Consider the following 19,739-nt stretch of genomic DNA (forward strand, 5'->3'; position numbering starts at 1 on the left):
TTTGAGAGAGTTACCAGTAGCTAATTCTTTTTTTAGCAACAGCCCACTGTTACTGTCACTTTGTGGTTATTCTGCACACCGTCTACCTCTGCAGCTGTTCAATAATCTTGTACTTCATGTGGTTTGTCACTGTGATCACATGCATCCTTCCTGCAGAGCTGGGAATTGAACATCAACACTCTGACTTCAGCTACACCTCTGAATGCCTTAGAAGACTTGGGTCATATTCACCAATGAAAATCCTGAAATTTTGGTCTCACACACACACCCTCATGTGCACACACCTAACCCATATTCAACCTTTGTGCCCCTCCCGGGTCTGGGACTCTGGATCTTATTTCGTAGTGACAGGTCCAGGACAGAGAAGGCGAGGATGGCTCATTTTGGGCTGCTGGGAGGAGGACGAGGCTGGAGGGGGGTGAGGACACAGGATGAGCTGCCAGATTGACAGGCTGATGGGTCTGTCGCTGGGGGCCAAGGTGTAGAGGTGTTTTGGGAGTTGGCATGTGAGGATCACAAGATAAGCATCAGTGAGAATATGAGAGGCTAGATGGTAATCTTTCACAGGAAGTCGGGCTATACCATTGCAGAAGAAACCACAGGAGAGAGGCTGACCTTGTGCGCCTGTGCTCAGGCGAGGCCAGGGCTTCAGCTTGCTGCAGACAGGAAGACACTTTGACTACTACTTTTACCGTGAAGATGTCAGTCATATTATTAACACCGTTGTGATGCTGATGGTCACATTCACCCAGACGTAAAATTAAAAAAATACACAGAATTATTTCTTGGGTGTGCACATGAATATGTATATAATTAACTATTTATATTGCTCTATTTCATTTGTAACCTAGTCTATTTTAAATTGAATTGTCCGTGTATATGTTATATACGTGCAGCATGAAAGGAGCTACAAACTTTCGTTTCATTTTGCAACCCAGTGTAGTACAAATACAAATGAATTATCTCGATCCTTGACACATTGTCTGAGGTCACAGTTTTTCACGGTTAAAGAACGAATATTACCCATATGATTTCCTGTTCAAGAAGGAAGGTTGTAAATAGCAGTGAGAGACGGTCTTATCTCTGTCTCTAGCTACTGTCGAAGGCTTCATGGTCGACTAATATTAAGAATATTACAATATGTATATAATATATCTCTTTGGGAGGTTGTGCTTGAATAAAATATTGTTACAAATTAGAATTTGGGTTCACCTTCTTGTTTGATATTGAAAGCGATGCCGGATGATGATCTAATGAAAAGAGTAAATGTCACTCTGCTTCCTTTTGCATTCGGCAGAGCAGATGATGAAATGTCACTGTGTTCTTGCTTCAGTTAAGAGAAATAACTCTAGCACTGGCAGACGCTTTTGACCCTGATTTACTGAGCAAATGGTCTGAGTCTGGATTTCAGATTTAGTTCAGGACCTTGCCATGCTGTTGCATGAAAATAGTTTCACACTCAAACACGCAAATGGCAAGCTGTACACGTGTTTCCACAAAATGTGAAATCAGATCACCAATGCACAGAAGGACTAATTTTTTTACTGTCTATACCAACAGTGCAGACCTTAGTTTATAGGCCAGTTATTCACCACACAGGAAGTCATTTGGAGTTACTGCAGTGGGCTGCCGCCACTCTGACATTCAAGCTCAAAGCAGCCCAGGTGCTTCTGTATGTCTGTAGAGGGAAAGAAACAGCGCAGACAGTTTTGTAACCAAATACAATCAACAAAATATGTCGACATTGCTGGACCACTGATGCAGGTGTGCTTGTTCTATGAGTCTTCTGAAAACGTAAGTAAGAATCACACTGTTGTAAAAATAGATCAAAATGACAAGAAGGCAACAAAGAAAAAAAACTTTGAAATGAAGTATTTTCAGCGAACGTTGACAGTCAGGCTTTGATTAAGATTCAAGAACGTGATTTTAGAGTTCATGAAATATCCAAACTGAAATGTACAAACAAAGTACAATCCGAAATGGCATTCGGGATGTGTGAATTGGGCTGGCACTTTCAGCCAAAACGCTACAAATCAGGCTGATTCTGCAACAAAGAAGTGAAAATCTCATCTTTAGTGGTTGCACGTGATATTAAATATCTCCCGTTTTCATTCTTTGCTCGTAGTATTTTAAATATAGCAACTAAATTAGAATTTAACAACAGTAAAAACAGGACCAATTTAATAAAAGATGAACAAATACAAATAATTTGGTAGTGGATTTGACAAGAACTGTATTAATAATAAACATATTTACTGGCACAAAGCACACCAGCAGATAACTAATTGGACACATAATTTCTATGTCATCAACAACATGAAAATTGTCAATAATAGTCAAAAACAAGCAATCTAATTTACAGAATTTCGCAGTTTGATCACAGCTGATATTTTCTTCATGCTTGTAGCAACGACCGGTCACAAATTCTTAAGTAGTCTTGTGGCTTTAGTTGCCACAAATCCTCTGCACCCAGTGTTCATGGAGTAGAAGTTTATTTTCCAGACTAACTGCTCCCTCTTGCATGCTGACTCCATGCATCTAATCTCCTCCTTTTTCATACATCTCATCCAACACTACTTCCCATGGCCCAGTAAGCTCTGCAGAGTAGACAGACGTCCCCGCTGAGCGTTGGACCACAGTGCCAAATCCAGCACTGAGTTTGATTTGCCCTTTTGGGACTGTCAGTTGTAGCATGTAATGTCTCCTGGCATTTTGCTTGCAAGTTTATTTTGAGTTTATTTCCTTTCTGGTTCCTGTTACGTTTTCCTCCACAGCCAAAGGAATGCAAAGACAAAAACCTGTCTGATTGGTCCTGTATTTCCCTTCCTTTTACTGCCTATTTTCCCTGGAAACATCATTTTAATTTTAGTTTTTTTAATTTTTTTAATTTTAATTTTACTTTATTAATCCCAAGCTGGGAAATTACTTCTCTGCATTAAACCCATCACTGATTGAAACACACACACACGCAAAATCAACATGCAGTGAAACACACAGGAGCAGTGGGCTTGCGGGGAGGGGGGGGGCATTATTAATCACTCCACCACAACCAAACTTTTCCTGCCAGTCAAGGGGAGGGGAGCGGAGGGAATTGAACCGGCGACCCTCCAGTCACAAGCCACTTCTCCAACCTCTAGTCCACAGCTATCCCCAAGAAAATTGGCTGTGTGCCCCCTCCCAGCAGATTCACTTTCCCCCATTGTGGGCATGCCCGATATAATATGAGCCTATACTATTAAAAATGGATTTTCAGCTTTCTAAAGTTCACCTGTTACCCAAATGGAGGGTATGTGACGAAAACTCACACATCAGTCTCAGTGCAAAGAGTTCACAATGTTCAAGTCTAGTTGTCCTTTTAACATTTACTTGCTTCATGTTCAGGCTTGAGTTTTATTCATTTGATCTGGAGCCTTTAATGACGTAGGACTTACTGAGTTACCAAATGTGACTTAACAAAAATCCAAGCTGTGTCACTCCAGACTCTGTGACAGAATCGATTCTAGGACCAGAACTTTGGTAAATTCAGGTCCCTCGCATGTCCAATTTTTACTAAATAAAATCAAACATTTCAGTGAGAATAAATGCAGGATCAGATTGGGGAGAATCCACATTTGAAAAAAGTATATCAGTACACTGCTTATTGCAGTATTGTGAAAATGTTTGTGGAGTCCACATTAATGAATGTGGGCAAAACAAGAGCTGACTTGACCTTAAACCCGAATACCTGTCCACTTTCTCACCTGGTTTCCTCCCTCTCTGTGTGCTGACTCTATCCTCACTCTCTCTCTCCTTCTCTCCCTCTTTTTGCTGTCCACCACAAGGCAAACATAACAACCAAACAGAGTATTTATGATAATAAATAACAAAATGATAATCATAAAATAACAACAACAATAGTAAATTACTTATTATATGTAGTAAAAATTAAAACAATGAATAATAGTTAGACCAATTATTATTGCTTTTATAGGCTCCAGCTCCCCCGCGACCTTGATGGATAAGCAGTATAGAAAATGGATGGATGGATGGATGGATTATTGCTTTTAGAGGTGTTGAAATGAAATGAAAAACTAAAATTGCTTCTGGTGACATGGTGCTTTATCTGCATTATCCAAAAATAACAGAGTACTTGAATAAATAAAAAATTCTGTGCTGTGACACAACTCTGGAAGCTGCTTTCACATTTTTTAATTTTTTCAAATTTCAAAGCCAATTTCAGCACTGTTGTAAATCAGTGCTGCTCCACCTTGGCCTTTTCTACAAGCACACGAGTATTTCTTTCACAGAGGTTTTCACTGAGACGAATACTGGAATGCTTGTAGTGAACAACAAGGTGAAATACCTGCTTGAATTAAGTGCAACATTTGATACTGTTTCTCCTTTTGTGCCTGATATAAAGCTCCTCCTGGTAACTGAATTGTGTTGTATGTCTTATAATTTGCATCTTTCTTCTATGTTGATGACACCTGGCTATACATCTTGGCAAAGCAAAATATTTTCTGCTCTGCTCATGGCTTGAAGCAAAAGTCATGTAAGAACGGACTCAGCACTCCAAACATCAGGCAACATTAGCCGCCTTAAACTACGAGTCATACCAGACAAAGTAAAGCTTTAGCTGTAAAGATCCTGACCGTATTGGAGCGAACAAGGACACTTTTTACTGCTTGTGAAACAAACTTTTATTTTGAAGAAAACAAGAAAACAAAGGACTTGATTTAGACAAAACTTGATCTTGTGATTTTCTTCACCTTTAGAATAATGGAGTTGATTTTGTATTCTGAGAACAGTGAAGGGCCCCAAACATTGTGCATAATATCTATATAGCCGCGCATAAAGACCTCATTCACCTGCAGAGAAATCCAAGGACAAAGTGTATTGGAAGGCCTCGTTCTGCAGCAGCACCACAAACTAATGATGTTTTTCATTTTTGTTTCAGACCCTCGTTAGCCGTAGAGAGGTGGAACAGCCATGAGTCTGCTGTGATAATGGTGAGTTATAGCACCCGTATCCACTGTGTTTCCCTGATGGTTCCACATGAATGTTCCCAAGGGAAACTTTACGAGCTTGCAGCCCCCTGTGTAATTACCTTTTTCAGATTCTGCTCTGTCATTGTTAGCGCACAGCAAAACAACTCAGAGGAGGCAAGGACTGTTCTTATGTTCAACTCGTGTTCCTTTTGAAGTCCAATTATTAAATGTATTCATGTTATGCATGTAGTGTTTCTAATGAATACAGTACGGTAATCATTTCTCAAATTTATTCAAGCTCATCTTTTCATTAATAATATTTTAATGCCATTTGAATGATTCTATTAAAGGTTAGAAACCTGAGGCTATAAAATTAGGGAACAACTTTTCATGTCTTAAAAAAAATCAAATCATTCTTCCTGATTCACTTCATTGCCTGGTTATGAATGATTCATTTTTCATAGACTACACATGCACTACTCACTGTGAAACTGTAAGGTTTGTCAAGTTGCCCAGCAATTCTTGTATAATGTTGTAATGTTATGCTCTATTGAGCTGTTATGAACTCTCAGTAACTACTTGTCACAATTGTGAAATAATTAGGAACTACTTAGGGGCTGCTCAGAATGATATATAAGAAAAAGAGCAATTAAGTGATTAATGTGAGTGAATGAGTGAACGAGTGAGCTGGTTGATTCATAGTCAAACAAGAAGGACTCGTGAAGAACATGTTCAGTATGACTAATCATTAACTAACATATAACTAATCATTACGCAGATCACACTTAATGATTTATTAATATACGATACGACAGTCTCTTCTCCATTTATAATGATCTACTATTCAGGAATTACTCATTAACATTTCATTTCAATTTCCAGGTAATTTTGTTTAGTTTTTCTTTTTCAGTTGCTTGGTAACTGCTCACATTTCTGTGAACTGTATTGTGAAGTGTTACAGAATAATTAAATAAGTGGGTCAGCTACAGAATCTATATGAAATGTTCTATACTTACAAACATGCGATTACAAAGCCCTGCCTTTCAATAAAGATTCTTGGGGTTGATCAGTCTGGTCGACAGGCATTTCCTTCCTGCACCTGCTGCTCAATTTTCTCTAAGGAAGATCCAATGTGGACTCTCGTTTTCTTTACAAGTCATTTCTGATGCAGAGCACATAGCTGTAAATTGAATGAGAGAAGCTGGTTTTATTGCCCTTAATTGATACACCCACTGATAATGTATTCATCTTAATTTCACCATTGCACAAAAATAGAGTCTGCGTCATGTGCCATGAATTCAGGGAAATAGACGGTTATTATTTAATACTTTTGTGGTGTATATGACTGAATTAAATGTGTGCTTCTTAGTGTCTGCGTGTCGGTAGCGAGTGAAGCTTTAAAAAGGAAATCCCTTTGAGACAAGCAGTAGGTTATGTTGCAACACCGCACAGTAGCTTCCTGTAACACTGTCTACTGAGAATAAAGTGCTGCATGCGGGTGGACGCAAAGAGCAGGAAGCAGCGAGACTCAAAGTTAATTGCAGCCTTTGGTGATTTCATAGTTTTTAAGGCAAAGTAGTAAATGATTTTGCCCAATAACGAATAAGTTAATTCTGAATTAATTTTTAATCAAAAGCCGTCTTTTTGTCAGAAATCTTACTGACACTCTTTCTGTCTTTCTCACTTCATTGTTTTTAATTTCTAAGTGTTAAATCTGTGTTAAAAGACATGTTGTTTTTTTCACTTTATGACATGTAGTACGATTACTGCATACTTTACTGTACAAATGTTTTGCAATCGTTTTCATTGTGTCTTCAAATATAAAATGCACAAAGATGCAGCCGCAGCATCTGATTTGATACTGCGATTTTCTCCTCACAGGATCGCAGGAGGACAGACTGGAACAGAAATCAAAGATGTGATGACAACAACAGTGTCACAGAGTCTGAGTATGATGTGGTGGATGACCAGGAGGAACTGCTAAATGTCCACATTCTTCCTGCAAGACCATTATATGATGAGAGAGATTATGCAGGTAGATGAGATTAGACTCCACTTCAGGCATTATAGTTAGTACAAATGTTTGGTTTAAATTCTATTTGTTTTTTCATGATGACTTTTCAAAGCGTAGTTAAAAAAAGGGGGAAAAAAGTGACTTGGTAGTGTTGTTGTTTACTTTAATACATATTGCACATCGGAGGCTTGTTGACAGCGAACAACAGTGAACAACAATACTGCCGCCTTAGATGTTCAGTGGCCTGAGACTCACACTGAGTAATTTTATCCATCTGTAGGTGTGACTGCGGTCTGACTTCTGGTGTTTGTTGCCCCTCCTCTTACACAATTATTGCTGTCTGCCTTAAATGCATAAAAATGGCACCATAAATTCACAGACTAAAATACCCTGCGTTCACGGACCTAACAACTCTACAATTCCAAACTTGTATTTGCACATTTGACACAATGAGGGTGAATCTGTTTCGCTTTCTTACGCGGAAAAGCTCCGGTGGACATAATTAAAATGAAGCCGTATGAGGAGCAGGCAGAGAGCGAGAGCCTCACTGCAAGCTGTGGGGAAAATGAAAGCGGTGTGGATCTGAGAGAGGGAGCCCATGCTGAGTGAGCGTGATCTGCCAGTGGGTCTCCAGGGCCATCTGTTGGCTGAGTCAGACTGCGGGAGATTACAATTATCCAGAAAGCGAAGACAGAGAGAGGGAAGCATGTAGTGTGAATAGACTCCCTTTACTCCCGTCCAAAGATGTGGCCCACAGCCAGGGGGACTCACAGCTGCACGTCTACAACTTTGTACTGAACGTGGCTTTTAAATTTGTTCACACTTGGTGTGTTCTCCCTCTGTAATCAATACAGTCTGCTGCTGCAGGGTGCTGCTGGGACTGGCAACGACCGACTTACAGGAACGAGACAAACTCAAAGAGTGTTTAAACTGTCAACTGAGAAAGGAACTAGTAAAATTTTTATCATTCCTGTCACTGATAAGACTGTGGGCATCACAACTTCCTTTGCTTTCAAGACAGGGATATTCCAAGGTCATCATCGTCTCAGAGCCTCTCATCACTCTCCACTGTAAGCTTTCTGTTTTCTTTTCTTTAAATGAATCTGACTGAACTACTGTAAATGACTGCTTGTACTTCATGTGCTGTCCTCTGCCCTCCTCTCATCAGGGTAACTCCAACACCTCCTCTAGGAAAGTCCCACCCATTTCAGGTGAAGTGAAAAAAAAAGCACTTCATAATCTGAATATTGAAAATTGGGGTAACAATATTTTGTGATGGTAGCAGTGAGAATTTAATACATAAGCAATACACTCAGGGATTTTGCCTCTGCAACCTTATGTTGTACTTGGCCTGGTACCATGAGATTATGGCGTCTAATATTAGCTAATGTTAGCAAACTTTAGGGAAATATTCCTATGTAAAAGATGTCACTGAATTAGTTCTCCGGCTTTATGACTATCTTCTACTTGCCCACAAGCTCAGCAAATGTTATATTGGGTCACTTCACCTGCATTATTTAAGATCCGGCATTAAATTAAACAGCTCTGTGAAATGTGAACGGGTCACTTGTACTGAAACACTGAGAATTATCCCCCGACTCTGCACAGTTTTTTACTCTTATTGCTTAAAAGCACATTTACTGCATTTTCAACATTTGCAGGTGGCTGTTTTCAGAGAACTGGTTCTGATAAATCCCCTGAGGCAGACACTCAAGTTAGAAACTAGCTTTCTAAGACCTTTCCAAACATCCATATAAAGGCACATTTTAAATCACACACATAAATTAATAATTTCCTTTTGCCTGATTGGTTAGACTTCACGTCACTTTGTCCAGACTGCAGAACTTATAAATGCTGAAAATGTTTATTGCCAGCTGATCATGAAAGATTCCTGCCTCCTACAATCTTTGTAATACCTCACCATGGCCGATCAAAGACAGCTCAGATCTTACAAACACAACAGACTTAAAAGACAGAAGTATGGCCTAATTTACCCATAGATTCATACATAAATTATATAAATGTGTTTTATATTCAAAACATGGATGTCATCTTGGACGTCATGCATTGCACTAACAAAAAGAGGTAACACCTCAATGAAAAAATTCTTTCTAACCATAACAAGTTTTGACAAATCACCAATATTGGATATTTAAGGGCATTTTTTTTTTCACAGGGCCTGCTATAAATAGAGACCTGAAGCCAAGCAGAAGAAAGACTGTATTCGGTAAGACAACATCCAATAATTAACTTTATTCACTTTCACCACCCTGGCCTTAGAAACATACCAAATATTCACATGTTGCTCTTACAGATGAGAGGGCCACACCTGAGCAGCCAGGAGACCAGGTAAAACACCTGAACCTTGTACAGCTTGGTGTATCATTGACTCTTTGTGGTTTGAAACTCAAAAGTTAAGTGATTGTTTTTCTCTCTCTCTAATGTCACAGCACTCGGACAGGTAATGCGCTCAACTTTTCCCACTTCAAGTCACTCACTGTAGGGTTTAAACTGGGGCTTACAGCTACAGCCTGTGTAATTCCAGACACTTTCCTGCACCTCCGCCATTCTTCTCGGAGTTAGTGAATCTCTTGCCTGAGCTGACCCTTCGAGAACTCTGCATGAGGGAGTGAGTACACATTTGGTCTCCCACTCGGGAAGCAAGAATGCAGACAACCGCTTGTCCCAGCGAGCGTGTGCAGAAACTTGACTGTGTGTGAGACTCCTGACGGTGTGTAAAGTGAAGCTTAGCTTGTTTAGCTTCCAGTTTGTACAGTGCAGGAGTGGCTCCATCTACTGGTCAGAAGAGTCATGACGGAAAAGACTTGAGTTTCTCTTGGATAAATCACTTAGTGAGGTTATGTATTAATGACACTCCCCCCACCCCCTCTTTTTTTTTTAATTTCAGCAGAGAGAGAACAACTGAAAAGGTAAGTCACCCAACATGCAGCATTATGGGGCTCTCCAGCAGCTCACCAAGTGGAGTGTGTGCACCATGGGACTGAGTCCTCGTCACAGAGGCATCCTTTTGCTGGGTGCAACCACATCCATCCTCCTTCCCTTTTCATTTTATTGTTGACAGTGGTGGAATGTCACTAATTACATTTGCTGAAGTGGTGTACCTAAGTACCATTCTGAGATACTCTTACTTTACTTGAGTGATTTCATAAAAGGAGGAAAATATTGTCCTTTTGACTCCACTGCATTTATTTGGCAGCTCTATTTATTAGTCATTTGCAATCAGATTCCTGATTGAAAACATTAATCAACAAATAAATTCAAATCTATTTTTGTAGGCTCCCCGCATGGAAAAAGTCATTAAAATTAGCCCCACATTTACACTTAATATTAAAGTATGTATCAGTGCATCAAGATTTCTATTCTTGCAATCTGACTAGAAAGATCTCAACTATCTTCTAATTTTCTTCCTAATACTTTCAACAGACAGGATTCAGTCCACACAGCAGAGGTAAGACCTAAATAAGTGAATGCACCAATTTGGTTTATAAACATCTCATTAGTTGTAATAATGCAGAATGTGTTTTCAGGTCTACAGTGTGCTGAAAGAGTCTCAGCCCACCATTACAATGAGAGACACTGTTTGGACCTGGAGACCAATGAGTTAGAAAAAAGGTGTGACTCTCATTTCTCAGGCTGTGTGGTACAACCATGTCATGTGATGTCATGTTTGATTTACATGTGCTCTTTCCTCTACTTTCTCTACTTTGCCAGGTCACGACAAAGTCTTGGTAAGTAATGCAAGAATCCGTCGGTATCCTTACACAGATATTGGTATAGTTATTATTAAATAAGTAAATATTCACTTCCACTTATAGAAAGGGTGCCATCAAAACACCATCACCACGAGTGGCCTCAAAGTAAAGAAGAAGTTGACCAACATGACTTTGTTCCAATGGGAAAGCCTCAACAGGTATAATCGTTACGGCTCAATAACTCTTAAAACATTATATACGTATAGAATATTTGTTCAGTGAACTCTGTGTTTGGTAGACCTACACTGCAGAAGACTGGTACGTTGGCGCTTGTAGTCGAGCGGATGCTGAGCACGCCTTGCACCTGGTGAACAAGGTACAGTATCTCTCCTAATGTGAAATGAGTCCAAAAAAATGATCAGAATGTGTCTGAAGCTTAATTGGTCTTCTTTTGTTACTCACTTTAAACACATTAGGACGGGGCATTTTTGGTACGGGACTGCTCCATGAGCACCAACAGTGAACCCTTGGTATTGGCTGTGTATCATGAGAAGAAGGTTTACAACGTAAAAATTCGGTTCATTGAGAGCATGAGGAAGTACGCCCTGGGAACACGACAACGATCAATTGATGTGAGTGGACAAACTAAGAAATATTTTTAACGAGCACTTTATTCAGCATTATATTTACTGTAGCTTACATCTTATTTCCCCTCAGATGTTTGACTCAGTGCCAGACATCATCAAGTTCCACTCCATTTTTCCAATAATACTCATCAGCGGGAGAAACACGCCTGGAAGCAGATACTCAGAAAACTGTGTTCTCACATGTCCTGTAACGAAAACGGACGTAGACCAGCTGCTGCAGTAACAAAAGTCCCGCTCTATCAAAGATAAACTGTTGAATCCCATCTGTTTCATCATGTTATGTCTCTATGTTACCCAAAATATCCACTAAGTTTATTGTGTATGCAAATTGTCCAAAATGTGCTTAATCTAAGCATTAGTCTGCAGCAAATTATTATTTTCATTATCAGTTTCATTATCTGTTGATTTATTTTAATCTTTAAGACTATAAAATGTCACAAAGTAGAGAAAAATGTGCCTCACATGTTTCTAAAGCCTAAGGTGATGTATTTATATTGCCTTTATAAGGTCCAACAGTCCAAAACACAAAGATGATCGCTTTACAGTGCTAGAAAAACAGACAGAACACATGTGAAGCTGGAAGCAGTGAATGTAATTGTAATTTTTGCTTGCTTGATCATTTCAATTTGACTACCAAAACAGTTGGCAATTAATTTGCCAGTCAATTATTGGCTAGCTCTTTAAGAGACCAGTCCTTCCAACTCTAATTTTAATCACTGAAGCACTGATTTCATCACAATTATGACTCAGTAAGTCAAAATTCTAAGGCAGTAAGTCAACACCAGTGGTGGCCACCAGTGAAGCATTCAGACAGAGCTAATTTTAATTTCTTGTTTTGTACTTTAACATAGAATAATATCATAATTTATTAGTTGATATGTATTTTATATTAATAATCTAAATCTGCAAAGTAACTAGTAAGTAAAGCTGTTTGATGGATGAAATGCATACACAACATTTTTGCTGTTACATCAGTCACTCTGCACCAAATCTCTGCTGCTTGGCAACGCTGCCTGCTTATTCACAAAGTTGAAGTCCAACGCTGCCTTGATGCAACGTCACACAGAGCCATTAAACAAATGTCAGCAGTAAGTCTGTAATCGTTTTAATGCCGGGGGGGGGGGGGGGGGGGGTATGACAAACTGCGTCTTCGCATGTTTCTCCTCTACAGCTTCTGTTAGCTAAACTCTGGCTTTCTGGCAAATTTAACAGTCCAACACAATCAAATTTAAAATCTGCATACCCTCCCTTTCTACAATTGATTTAAGCCATTTTACAACACGCATGATAAGAGTTAACTTCACATTGCTTATCATATGTGGAGACATTTGTTCACCAACATGCATTGTAGTGTTGCACACTGAACCATTCCAGAGAGTGTATGAAACTGCATTTTTACAATGCTTCAACATCAGAATGAAATACGGATCATCAAGTGTTCGAAATACATCAAAACTCAATGCAGCAGGTGCCAATGAAGCAGCTGTTCTGTGTTCAGTAAAAGGACTTAAATACATTTTCAATTGTTATGTTACTAATAAGCCATATAATGTGCATACAGCATGAGAACGCTTATATATTTTAGTGATCAGGAGCACATTATGCGATGCAGTTTTGTTGAATAAAAAGGTAATACGCCATAAAATTGTGATTATTTACATCATTTTAATAAAAAAAGAGAGAAGATACACAATTGTTATTATAAAAGCATGTAACATGATAATGACCGCGGAGTATGAAGAAAAATAAAAACTGTTTCAGTTTTAACCAGAAAATGACAAATTCTCACACAAATGAGTGAATGAAAAGCAAAGCAAAAAACATTCAGAAGGAACTGTCACACACTTAAACAACTTTAAAATAATTATATATGACAAAGACTGTACGGCAGCTCGCAGTGTGAGGAAGTTAATACACAACATAACTCCTGTTTGAGAAGAGGCTGAGGAATGTTAACCATTTCCTACCGAGTATAAACACCAGTTATCATGTTTTATATTCACAGATATTTACACAATAAAATCTGTGGGTGACCCAAACATATATACACAGTAAAAACTGCAGGCAACCAAAACCTATAGGATTTTATCATAGGTCTAGCACCTCATACATGATGATTAAATTACAAAACAGAACACACAGGTGTCGCAATGCTGTCACAAGAGCAAACAAATCAGAAAAGTATGTGGACAGATGATCATGTGTGCTATTTTCGTGGTTTGTGAAAAATATACAAGTCTGGAAATGTTTTTAAAGTCCCCAGAATAACTACAGTCACCGAGTATGTACATGGCAGTAAAATAAAATTCTCAAAAAAAATAAATAAATAAAAGTACGTGGCAGTAATGAACCAAATTGTCCTGCTTTTATTGCACCACCGTTTGAGGAGCTTCAGCTTCTTCTGCAAGATGCTCTGGATTGAAGTTAATACATAAAATAAACTGTAAAGCACAAGAAGTAAAAATCCTCCTGGATGATTTTTTTTTTTTTTTATTTTTTTTTTTTTTGCATTAATACTTCTTTCTGGTACCTTAAATAAGCCAATTACAACATATTTTAATTAAGGTTGTCACTATACCAGAATTTTAAACTTTGACACAATACTAGTATAAAAAATACTTCTTTCACTACCACAAAAAAATGACAAGAAAGTCCTACGCCCACAAATGGGGTTGAATTTCGCCCTGCACACACTGCTGGTGCACAAAAAGTCACCAAACACAATTCATATCTGTGCAGTTGAATATCTGATTGCAGATGTGTTTTTTTCTTTTATACCTTTAGTACTTCTGATACTTCAGTAAGGATATTGTATTGTTTTAAACACATGGTATTGAAAAAGTACCAATACTTCAGATACTTTTGATAACCTTAATCTTAATTAGATGTTCAAATTCCATAAAGGCAAACACCCGTGTTGGTAAGAAACAAAAACAAAATCTCAGCTTTTAGCTCTCTCGCCAAAACAAAAACTAACGGTGCATTCAGGCACTCCATGTAACTCGCAATAGTTAGAACCACTGAAGCTCATCGCCAAGACTGGCCAGCAAAGTACTGGTGGGGAAACTGGGGCACATCCTGCAATTCCCAAGTTTAGTTTATTTCACACAACACAGCACATGAAAGACAACTGGAAAGCAAAAACTTTGTTTCTTCTGCATCACCCAGTTATAGGGATAACTGAGTGTTTTCAAAAGCAAAAAGTGGTTTGTATGCTTAGCTTTAAATATTTACACCTTGCTAGTGTTGTCCACTGGTCCACAACATTCAAGGAATTTACCAGAGTGTAACAATATAAGGAATTTACCAGAGTGTAACAATATAAGATGGTCAAACAGTACCTGAATGCACCACTACACTAGCAACTGAAACACCATGAAGAGCACAGCACTCCTTCACGTGTAACAGTGAAAGCTCTCAGGTCAAATTTGGAGGAGCAATAGAAACCAGACACGCCTAGCTGACCAGTTACGGGATTAAAAGCAGTGAAATGTTCCACTTTTTTGATGCGGCTCCTCCTAATTTTTGGTGTAGCATTTTGTCTACACAAATGAATAACCAATAAAGAATAACAACAAAAGAAAAGTGGGATCATGTTGAAGAAACAAAACTACAGGCCTCTGTGTCCACATATGTTGAGGGACAGTGAATTTGAAAATTAGTTTTCCTTGCATAAGACTGTTATGTTACTTTTAAGTATTAACAACAGACAAATTGGGGTTATTCCTTGAGTAACTTGATTTTGTTGTGAATACTGTGCGAGGTTTAACCCACACAAAACTACATCTTACCCGCACGAAACACTTGTTCATTACATGACACCCACCACCGATTTTTCCAGCCTTAAAACAGCGATCTGTGCATGGCACAAACTAATTTGATCCTCTAAGGTGTACCACAACCATTTCAGGTTGGATTTAAGACGGACCAAATCCACAGTAAACCATTACGAATGCAAACAAAAAACAATAACAGTATGTTATCCTTTTTAAGTGAACAGCATGCATTTAACTCTTAACTGATCAACCGATTTCTCAAACTTGTGAAACAGTAGTTAACAACTGTATGGTACTGATTGCGGTTTCTACTACAGCAGATGGTCCATGGTGCATGGAACAGAGCAGCCAAACCGCATTGCACTTTAACTTTCCTTATCACTTGATAATATAAACAATATTCATATAACAGAATGCTCAATTATAGAATGTCCACTGCTCCCATAAAAAAAACAACTGCCCTAATAGTTTCTTTGTTTATTAAGTCACCATCTGACAGTTGTAATACTAATTACCTCCTCATAAATGTACACTTCAGATACATTGTCTGGTAAAGTCACGGAAGGGCTCCAACAGTGCACCCCGTCACCTCATACTTTTGGCCCATCACTTTGCCCAGTCTCATCTTTAAGATCTGGCACTTTGGAACCAACTCAGGGCCTCCAATGTCAGCTAAAGTGTCTGCTCTAACTCCCTGTATGGAGGCCCGGGGCTTTGGATGATTGAGCACCACCACAGGCTGATTTGGGCCCGGCCGCTTCACCAGTTGGTCCATCTTCAGTGGCGTCGGGTAAATAACTGTGCAATCCCTTGGACTTCCCCTACGTCCCTGAGTCTTATATCTGGATATTCTAAGTTTCAGTCCCTTCCTGTTTTTTTTCCACACACCTACTTGTACCCTTTTCAGAGAGACGGTGAGGAACTTTGAGATGTCGTTCTCACTTTTTGCCGTTTTCTGCGGAGGGTCCACAGTCTCAGATGCGTCTAAATGTGGGGGAATTTTTGAAACGGATTCCTCATCTGTTGAAGATTTTGAATCATGAACGTGACTGCATTTGTTATTGTCAGTTGAAGGACTGCCTTTCTTTTCCTCCTTGATGTGGGTATTGCTGTTAGTCAGTGCAGGGGGGTGCTGAACTCCCTTATGATGCTCCTCTACTTTTACAGACTCACTGGTCTGCTCTTTCAGTAAAAGGTCACGGTTGAAGGATCCATCTTTTGTGGCCACCTGAGCACCATAGCCGGATGTTGGCATCTCCTCCACCTGCTCCGTGCTCTTTGTCACCTTGATGTTTTCTTGAGCTGGACCACTAGAACCGCTGGCTTTATCCATTACTATACCACGCAGAGCCATTACCAGCGGCTGAATAGAGCCTTGCTCTCCCTCTGGCTGTTGACTTAATGAAAACACAGAAGAAATGACTGGAAAACCCTCGGGCTCGGGCACATCTCCATCACCAGCTCTCACGCTGGATCTGACCTCCTGCTTCCAAGTCGAGATCTTTGAATTAGAGTGACTAGAAAGAGCAGGTGTTTTGAACGACGAGTGCTCATGTAGAGTCCTGGGTAATGAAAAAGATGGATTCGCAACATTAACTTTACAAACTGAATTCACTGGAGGTCTCACTTGGGCAGCTGGAGGTGAGGGAACACTCAAGGAAGTGGTGTCGCTCTTGAGGCGGATCACACCTGGTTCCAACTTCACAGCCAAAGAACCATCTCGAGGAATGCTTTTAATGTCACTTGCCCTCCTGGGGGGGATACACTTGGCATGCTCTGGAATTAAATTCTTTCTCTCTTCCACTGCCCTCTGAGAAACACAGGCACCCATGTTTTCTGGATGCAGGGCGCTAGGCAACCTGCTGGCAACCCTGGCGGAGGTAACAGTGAGCGGAGCAACGTTATGGTTCACAGGTTCTCTCTGTGCAACTTTGATCCCACCATTTCCTTCTCTTGCAGGACTGAGGATGCTTTTGGCAACTTTGTTTGGTATGACAGTGTGACATTCCAGGTTGATTATTTCTTGTGATGTTCTTTTCAGTCCACTTTTGTCTTTGTTAATATGATTAGGGAGGTTTTTGGAAATACTGACTGGGACAACAGCAGGATGCTCCACATTCACAGTCTTGGTTTCATACTGTTTCCTGTTATCGGTGCACACCCCCAAACTCAAAGATTTCACTGTGTTCGGATGATTTAATGTGGATGAAAGCTGCTTTCCCGAAGCATTGTTTAGAGAGACCGCACTCCTTGTGTCTTTAATAACAGACTCTTTTTCTTGTTGAGAGACGAGCCTCAGTTTGAGCTCCTTCGTCCCGTTGACGGTTTTCACCTCAACAAGTTCAACCAAACAGCCAGCAGGGATTGTTACTTCCTCTGGAAGAGAGACTGTTAAAGCTCTGTTATGCTGAATGAGTCCATGCAAAGGAGACAAAAGTTCTGTATTACCATTAGTGGCATTTGATACATTTGTGTCCAGTGTTTTCACCTTCTGTTCATCTTTTCCAAGTCGCAACGCAGGTACATTCGGGGTGGGTACGGTCACTCGCACGACCGGTCGAAGTAGTGATGGATCAGCAGAACGCATACTTGGTAAGGCACTGGAGACAGGAATTTGTGGAATTTTTGTTGTTCCAGGCTTAGCGGGTCCATAACTAATGCCTTTACTGTGTAAACGGTCAATGTGCTTCACAAGGCACAGTCTCCTCATATAGCCCTGCCCACAGTGAGGACATTTGAATGGATACTTTGCAGTGTGTTGCTTCAGGTGAGCGTTTAACTCTGCCTCACTGAACGAGACGTTGTTGCAGTAAAAACAATAAAAGCGTGTCCCTGTATGCTCAGTCATATTCTTTTTGAACACTGCTGCATCTGTAGAAGCAAATCCATATTTCTCACTGCACAGCACGTTTGGAGTGCTGAGTACATGATCTAAAGCCGGATGTCCTCCGTTCACAGACGACGGCATGCTTTGATAGTTGACAGGCTTCATGTTGAACAGTGACGTTCACAGGTCATCTGGACGCAGACTTCGCTAATCCAACGGCAGCGGTTACGCGGTGGAGCACTCATCCATCCCCGCCTGACGTCCGGGTTTCAGTCCTCGGAGCAGGGAAAGGCCGACGCACCCGTGAGGCGACAAATGAGACGTCTTCTCCCTGTGAAAGGCACGTGATTTAACATATGATCAAAATCACAATTTAACAGGTGCAGGTGATGAACCCTACAGGGGACAGTGCTCTCATTCAGCCAAGGCCCACAAAGCCCCTCCCCCTCGTACTGAGCTCATGCAGTATTTTTCACGTCTGCAGTCATTCTTTATCCAGTTCGCGGTTTGTGGGCATATCGAAAGACACACGCGGGTTACCCAGCGGGAGTCTACTCATCTCTGTTTACATGTCCCTGCTGCTGTCCCGGCCTGTCTTCCTTTGAAGACAAGATAAAGGCCCTGTCTGATCACAACAAGAGGTTCGCAAAGACGACGGTCCGTACTTCAAATGTTTACATTTACAGCAGAGTCAAATCCGACACACATACCTTATACGAGGGTTGTCGAGCTGTGTTTCGTTTTTGCGTGAATAAATCTTTTCTGTGTCAACGTCTGTCAGCGCCGCCGACCGACGTACTTCGCTGTAGCTTGGCGTTAGCCATCTGTGGCTAGTTACAACGATTCCGGAAAAGGATGGTTCTTGCATTCAAAATAATAGTGAATAATAAAAATAACAATACTCTAATGAGTTCATTTAACCCATAATAATCACACAAATGTTGGATTTACTTTCCCCATAGACAGTCTGGATACTGCAAAACAATATTTTGGTGCATTTTTTTGATTAGAGTAGAGCATCACTTTGAAAGTTATTACCGGAAGTTAGCGTTTTTATTTTCTTCTCCTTGACAGGCGATGAGATTGTAGCGTATGTGCCATTCTTGAAGAAAAACGACGCAAACCCCCCAATACGCCATGCGGTGATTTACGCTTAAATCTAAATCTGTTTTTAAAAAAAGCACGTAAAGATTTGGTCGGACATAAAATATGACAACTTCCACCGTCGCAATATCAGCGCTAAACCTGTTCACGTTACCGTGCAGATGTATCATTTAATCGCCAACGGTAACATTTGTGCTTGTTTTAGGGACAGATATGGGGTCGTTTCATCGCACACATTAGCATGAATTGGTCTGCATTACTGGGGCTTCACTCAGTGACACAGGAAGTGGTTTAAAGCTTTTGTATTTCATGAGATAGTGAGGTTCAACCCCAGGCCTTCACCAGAGGGTAACCACACAGAGAGAGATAAACAACGGCGCGCTGTGTATGCATCCGATTAAAATGTCCTAAAGGAAGGAAAAACATGCTGTGTGTAAGAATCTGTAGACTGCTTCCTGCGTCACTGGCATTGCCAAGGTGAGTGATTAGCATCTTTAAGACAAAAACTGGGCTCTGATGAAGGGTATACACTGTTTATATACTACTGTCATGATGTTTTCTTGTTTGCAGTGTGTTTAGTTTTTAATCTGTTGGACTCAATGCTCAAATGTCTTAAATTCAGCTCTTATGTTTAATCAAATTCTCGTCGTAGAATTTAGCTCTGATTTACTCCTGTTGTTGTAAACCTCAT

General features: G+C 40.1%; 2 protein-coding genes across 3 annotated transcripts; one reads left to right on the plus strand and one right to left on the minus strand.

Annotated features, from left to right (window-relative positions):
• Positions 1-1,616: 1,616 nt before the first annotated feature.
• Positions 1,617-13,660, plus strand: LOC124067968 (cytokine-dependent hematopoietic cell linker). Of its 2 annotated transcripts, none has more exons than XM_046405781.1 (17): positions 1,617-1,794; positions 4,937-4,988; positions 6,849-7,002; positions 7,999-8,051; positions 8,150-8,192; positions 9,158-9,208; positions 9,296-9,330; positions 9,432-9,442; positions 9,527-9,610; positions 9,893-9,911; positions 10,426-10,450; positions 10,530-10,614; positions 10,714-10,730; positions 10,818-10,912; positions 10,993-11,070; positions 11,171-11,326; positions 11,412-13,660. In XM_046405781.1, exons 1-17 carry the CDS (start codon positions 1,778-1,780, stop codon positions 11,562-11,564), a joined length of 1,128 nt encoding a protein of 375 aa, XP_046261737.1. In that variant the 5' UTR covers positions 1,617-1,777; the 3' UTR covers positions 11,565-13,660. The 2 variants fall into 2 exon arrangements, with proteins under 2 accessions (XP_046261737.1, XP_046261736.1); XM_046405780.1 differs by having other exon boundaries at positions 1,618-1,794; positions 9,890-9,911.
• LOC124067967 lies at positions 12,987-19,470 on the minus strand. Its single transcript, XM_046405779.1, has 2 exons — positions 18,655-19,470; positions 12,987-18,275 (listed from the first exon to the last, which is right to left on the minus strand). Exon 2 carries the CDS (start codon positions 18,107-18,109, stop codon positions 15,674-15,676), a length of 2,436 nt encoding a protein of 811 aa, XP_046261735.1. The 5' UTR covers positions 18,110-18,275; positions 18,655-19,470; the 3' UTR covers positions 12,987-15,673.
• Between the last annotated feature and the right edge of the window lie 269 nt (positions 19,471-19,739).

Source organism: Scatophagus argus, chromosome 12, assembly GCF_020382885.2.
Source record: "Scatophagus argus isolate fScaArg1 chromosome 12, fScaArg1.pri, whole genome shotgun sequence".
In the NCBI taxonomy this organism is placed as follows: Eukaryota; Metazoa; Chordata; class Actinopteri; family Scatophagidae; genus Scatophagus; species Scatophagus argus.

Coding starts and splice junctions, on each gene's coding strand:
- LOC124067967 (XM_046405779.1), bottom strand. CDS start 18,109: ATGAAGCCTGTCAACTATCAAAGCATGCCGTCGTCTGTGAACGGAGGA.
- LOC124067968 (XM_046405780.1), top strand. Junction 4,989..6,848: donor ATGAGTCTGCTGTGATAATG/GTGAGTTATAGC, acceptor TTCTCCTCACAG/GATCGCAGGAGGACAGACTG. Junction 7,003..7,998: donor TGATGAGAGAGATTATGCAG/GTAGATGAGATT, acceptor TTTGCTTTCAAG/ACAGGGATATTCCAAGGTCA.